This window comes from Hemisphaericaspora subhashii (assembly GCF_019202705.1).
Source record: "Hemisphaericaspora subhashii strain CBS 10753 chromosome Unknown scaffold170, whole genome shotgun sequence".
In the NCBI taxonomy this organism is placed as follows: domain Eukaryota; kingdom Fungi; phylum Ascomycota; class Pichiomycetes; order Serinales; family Debaryomycetaceae; genus Hemisphaericaspora; species Hemisphaericaspora subhashii.
Genome location: NW_026057201.1, coordinates 8,620 through 14,746, shown reverse-complemented (window position 1 = coordinate 14,746; position 6,127 = coordinate 8,620). Strand labels below are relative to the sequence as shown.

The window sequence follows — 6,127 nt, the reverse complement described above, 5'->3', positions numbered from 1 at the left end:
TTTGAAAATTGTACAATCGCAAGCTGCCCCTTAAAAGAGATGCTTGAAAAGCTTGTTTGCAACTTCCTTCAGGGAATATTGTTCACGATGAAATTATGAATGGCTAATAGGGGGGGGGGGGTTCTTAAATCAGAATGATTATTTATTTAAGCATTAAAAAAAAATATTTTTTAATGACTGCAAAATTTATTGATTATTTTTTTTCGGTTTCTTGTTTTGATCCTGCATTATTTTGTTGCAAAAAATTTGTAATTATTTTTTTTCTTTCAAACTACGATTTCGTAATGTCGTAATTCTACATCTGCTGAGGTAACGCGTAACTGCCACAAATCCAGAAATAATTATTTTTTTTACGAATGGGAAATATTTATCCCTAAAAAATACAAACAATAGACCTTGTTATTCTGATTTATTTTTAGATTCTATCCCTTTTTTGGGTCCTTAAAATAATAGAATGACAGGGTGTCTACAATTGTTGTTGGATACTTTTAGAAAATAAATCTAATTTGTACATGAATGATGAACTAGTTAGGGGGAGGAGATTAGAGCACAATTTAATTGTTTTGTTTAATTGTCAGTAATAATTAAAATTTTAGTCACAAGCGATTCTCCAATTCAAAATGTTTGTAAGAGTAACAATACCAAAATGGGAAATGTTTACCCCATGATTGCTATCGTGTATTTTGCGCGTTCAACTCAACCCAAAGCTTTCTTCCTGTTGACAAATACTTGACCGATTGGATAATTTCTCTAAGGGAAAAAATATTATTATTGTTGGAAAGCAGCATATATACAGGTGCATAAATGAAATATTTTCTGGGACAAACTACTGTGGAGAGTTTATTCTCTTGCAGGCATGTCCTTTTAAAAGCAAACATAAAAAGTCTTCCAGATTTGGAATCATGATGTTAGATTTTATCGTTTGGGGGGCGGGGATGGCTTAGCTGTATTTTGTATTGCTGGCAACATCGAGGATTCTTTTCGGATAAGTATCGCCATAGTAGCTTCCGAATACTATTTTATTCAGCAAAAGCAGTTGCATGGCTAGTCGGTTTCGGTCACTAGATCCGCTATGTGTATGAATATAAAGGAATCTCGTTATGCAATGTTATAATTGACCTGGTTTGATTGTACCTTGTGTATGCCTCGATTGTTCTTGCTCACGTCTAAGAAAATGAACCAATTGAGTTTCATTTCGTATATGTCCAATTCAGGACACAAAACCAAGGGTGCAGTATACAAAATAATTTATTTTTTATAGGTTTATTTTTTTCGTAAATGTAAGACTCTTCGGGAATTTTTGTATGCTTCTATTATTTTCGTTTTATCCCCGCAAAGTCATCTAAGTAGTGTGAGAACCCCCAAATGATGAGGTGAAAATGATTTCGGGGTTTTTCATTAATTTTCTTCGATTTCCAAAGAAAACTAAATTCATCAACTTTTTAGAGTTCATCTCCCACAAGCACTCCTAGCTCGTTGGGGAATTAGCTTACAGTTGATGAAAACATCCTCAAAATTTGTGGTAATTTGTGGGGTGGGGTTAGCTTCTAGAACCTTCATATATATGGCACTCAGAGAGAAATATTTCCTATTTCGCCACTTAAAATTTTAATCAAACCCAATGTTTTAGGAATTTACTAGAAACATCCTAGTAAAACAGATCAAAATACCATGACAGCATTCAAGATTGTTTCTATGGCCGATATGTGACATAGAACCAGGGATTTATCAGATTATCGTCTACCTAATCGCCCCTAAGAACAACTCTCCGGATATATTGGTCAAGCTTATAAGTCACCTTGGAAACAAAATGAAATCATTGCAGTAACGGCCAACCCATCAATAAACCTTCTTGTTCTTATGCCTAATGTGATATGCACAATATTTGTTTTTTCTAACCTGTTCTTAAGTTACCGTTTTGCCAAAGTTGGTTTGAATGACCTTAATTCTCTTCAGTACTGCCCTAGTTTACTTAAACAAGAGTCCTATGTTTTGTTGCCCCTCTCTAAGTAATACCTTTTAATAAGAGAATATGTGTGCACCAAATCGTACGCAATGGCGGAACTGACCGTATCATAGTGCTATAGTTTGATAGTAGATATGCAGTTGTTAAGTAAGACGATATAAAGCCATCTTTCACCTTTCAACGTCCTGATTGCATGAAAGGCTTATACTTTAAATATGGTTTATAGGGATTTGCTAAAAGTGCACAAAAATAAAAATGAATTATTTATGTTAGATTATTTACAAAAAATTTATCAATTGCTTTAACACTAAATTTAAAAACAAACAAGTTATTTAAAATCAGAATTTTGTTTAGTTGACTTAGACCAAACCATCTAGATTGTATTAGCTATGATTTTACTATATAATACTTAATTCGTGGCCTACTACAAGAATTTATCGTTCTAAAATAATCTGTGACAAAAATGGTTTATGGTACACTAACAGTCACATGAGTGTCACTTGAATATATGTTGCAAATCCCATAAAACCACCATGAGCTGCCTTGAAAGTCATTTCACCTGAAGATATTACAGTACACTGTACACTGCTTAACCCAGCTGATCTTGAGCAACTACAGGACTTGAAAAATTATCCTCGTTCGGAAGTATCAATATGTCAAATTTCAAAGAAGCTCCTGCTGCAAATACCCTTTATAATACGACGAAATTCCACTTTCACACTCCCAACAATTGGATAAAATTCGGGGCGCGACTTCCACAAGAGAACAAGCAACCATTAGGTTACCCACAAATCTCAGTAGGCAAATATCAATGGCCACTCTACACAGGACTAACAAACAGCCGAAATCCTTGTTCCTTCTGCAGTATACTTCAATGAGACAATCTCATTCATGACACATGGGAATGTTCAAAGCTGTTAGAATTATCGCTCAGCTAGTAAATGAAAGCCCTAAGTTTATCTTATCTTTTCGGTTGTACACAGTCACATCATTGGGGATAAAAGATATTAATGGCTATTTAAAGGAGGTAATTCACAGAATAGAACGACGACGGCAGTAGACATAGTTTGTCTAGTTTCACTTTACCAACCGCAGCTTATCACTCCTTCTCCTTTCGCTATCATTACGTGTCATAAAAAATAGAAAACAAGTCTCATTTGCCAAAAAGAGATTAAAGTCACACGATGTCTGTTCTTCTAGTGAGTATCCCCCATCCCGGGAGACTCTTACGCATGGCTGTGTGATATCCAATCACATTGTACTTTCACAAAGGGTTTTCTGGACTGTTCAAAGTCATATAGGTCCCCCATTGAGACCTAATTCAAAGAGGCATATATGATACTTTTATAATTATTTATTTTTTATATACAGTACTACATTTACATATGATTTCAAGAAGATAAAATACCAAATAAATCTTTGGCCTCTTCTTGGAGTAAAAGATACACATTTGTCTTACTCGAAGTCTATTGTTCCAAATAGTTTAATAAATAAACAGAAGTTCGCAACTCTTATTGAAAATAATTTAAATGATTGCTAAATTTATTATTATTTTTCTTGTCTGTGTCTTTTTATCTTTTTTTTGCAGCAATTTCTGCTCGATAAGATAACTAGTTAAGAGGGTACAACAACCCACTTCCCTCTCTCCATATTAACATCTATGGCGTTAGAAGGGACGGTTAACTGTTAAGAATCGATACTTTAGTATGACATCATGGAAAAGTTGATTCCTCCGGACTTATGGAATCGGTGGTGGCTACATAGAATGATGAAACATACCACAATGGCTGTTTCAAGAATTTCCGAATCCCGTAGATGGGATATAATAGAATGTATATGTACTGTTTCTTAGGTATAGAATAGGTATCAGAATGTGAGAGGGCTTTTTAGATATCATCAATGTGGTGTAAAATTCCCTCCAAATTTCTAAGAATTCAACTAAATAGTTCAACATCTAATTATGATGGATAAAATCAACTATATCTCTTCTTAAATGTGAGTACTCTTATATTCTACCACCTCTATTGGATAAGAACCCCCACTGTAAAATCTTTAAACTATGAAAGAGTAAGTAACAAGAAAATCTACGAAAGAATCCTTTTTTTTAAAAACATAATACATTCATATACACTATAATAAACACATATCAAACATATTTAACATATATAAACATAAACCGAAAATAATATTAATAAAATATTAATATTCTAAAATATCATAACCAAAATATTTAGCATGATAATATAACCAAAAAGAAAGTCAAAATGAAAAAACATGGGGGGATCCGAGCCAACTAGTGAATATACATTCACCAATATAAAGCTAATAATAAAAGGGGTTTAACATAAACCCATAACAAACGAAATCAAAAGTATAATATCCTGTTCAACAACATATTAACCAAAAAGTAAAAAAAAATTGAAAAATAATAATCGATCAACAATGATACTAGAATAACCAATACGTGAATGTTAAGCAAACGAGCCAGATCCAAGTAGATGAAGGTGGTTTATTGCTATTCGATGCATTGGCATGAGTCACTTGTGGAATTGTACTAGTACTAGATGTTGCTGTAGAACCTCCAGCACTGACTGTAGGTATGTTTGTGGCACCAGTAGGCTGAGCCTGTTCATTATTGGCACCAGTAGCTTGAGCAACTTGAGTATTACCATTACCACCTGCAGCTTGAGTATTGCCACCTGTAGGTTGAGCAGCATTACTATTACCACCAGTAGGTTGAGCACCACCACCAGCTTGAGTGTTGGTAGCAGCTTGAGTATTGCCACCTGTAGGTTGAGCAGCATTACTATTACCACCAGTAGGCTGAGCACCACCACCAGCTTGAGTGCTAGTAGCAGCTTGAGGGTTTGCGCCTGCCTGAGTATTACCGGCAGCTTCAGTGTTACCACCAGCTTGGCCATTAGCCCCGGCTTGAGTGTTACCACCAGCTTGAGTGTTACCACCAGTTTGAGTGTTACCACCAGCAGGGTTACCTTGAGTAGCTTGAGCACCAGCTTGACCGCCAACATTATTACCAGAAGCTTGGTTAGATTCATTATTGCCATTAACACCATTAGAACCGGGGTTGGAACCGTTAGGGTTGGAGTTAGCACCATTGGTGTTTGAGCTTGATCCTCCTTCTGGTTGAGCTGCTTCATTTAATCCCGATCCTGAATTAGAACCCAAACTAGAACCTGAGTTAGAACCTGAATTAGAACCTGAATTAGAACCTGAATTGGAACCTGAATTGGAACCTGAATTCGAACCTGAATTGGAACCTGAATTGGAACTACCAGAATTGGATGATCCACTAGTACCTTCTTCACCAGAAGCATTAGCAACACCTGGAGTAGAATTGGAACTTCCAGATTGTTCGTTCTCATTTCCACTTGCTGAACCTCCGTTATGACTGAACTCTCCTCCTGGGTTGTGGTTGTTGTTGTTATTCGAGGTTCCTGGACCATTATTATTCGAATATCCTTCACTATTGCCTGGACCGTTATTGGAGTTGCCTGGACTGTTATTGGAATTACCTGGATTACCGGTATTGCTGTTTGAATTACCTGAATTGCTGTAATAACCTGGGCTATTACTAGAACCAGTTGGAACACAAGGAACAGTGGTATAAACAGTTTCAACCAGAACAACCGTCTTTGTATTCTCTTGCTGGACACAACGTCTCTTAACACAATGAGTAGTAGTCAAAACTTCAGTTTCAGTAACCGTAACAGTAGAAACTGGTGTTGTGAAATATGCCGCTTCAATTGGAACAGTAACAGTAGTCTTCTCACCTCTAGAATTTGTAGTTATACAAATACCAACAGTTTCGGTAACTCCTTCGGTGACGAAAACAGTAGTGTAATTAACAACAGTAGGAATTGGCTTGGTAAACGTATGTGCATGACCCTGAGAATTGGTACTTACAACAACAATACCAGTGGCAGTAGAAACTTGGCTGTTTGGACAAGTAGTGACGTATACAGTAGTACCAATTGTTGTAACCACTATCTTTGTATGACCTTGATGAGTATGATGAGTTGAAGATGTTGTACTACTACTATGAGTTACTTTGGTACTGGATCTAGAACTGTGCTGAGCAGATGTACTGAAACTGTGGTGATGGTGGGTTGGAGTAGTATGAGTTACTCTGGTACTTGAACT

General features: G+C 36.1%; 1 protein-coding gene across 1 annotated transcript in view; it reads right to left on the bottom strand. All coding sequences in view use genetic code 12, as the record gives it.

Moving 5' to 3' along the window:
- Positions 1-4,414: 4,414 nt before the first annotated feature.
- The window catches only part of J8A68_000300 (uncharacterized protein), a gene marked incomplete at both ends in the record, with an annotated part of 3,387 nt that continues 1,674 nt past the window's right edge, over positions 4,415-6,127 (bottom strand). Inside the window, one exon of the mRNA XM_049406836.1 lies at positions 4,415-6,127. This exon is cut by the window's right edge and continues 1,674 nt beyond it. Within this exon, the coding sequence (XP_049266392.1) occupies positions 4,415-6,127 (1,713 nt within the window).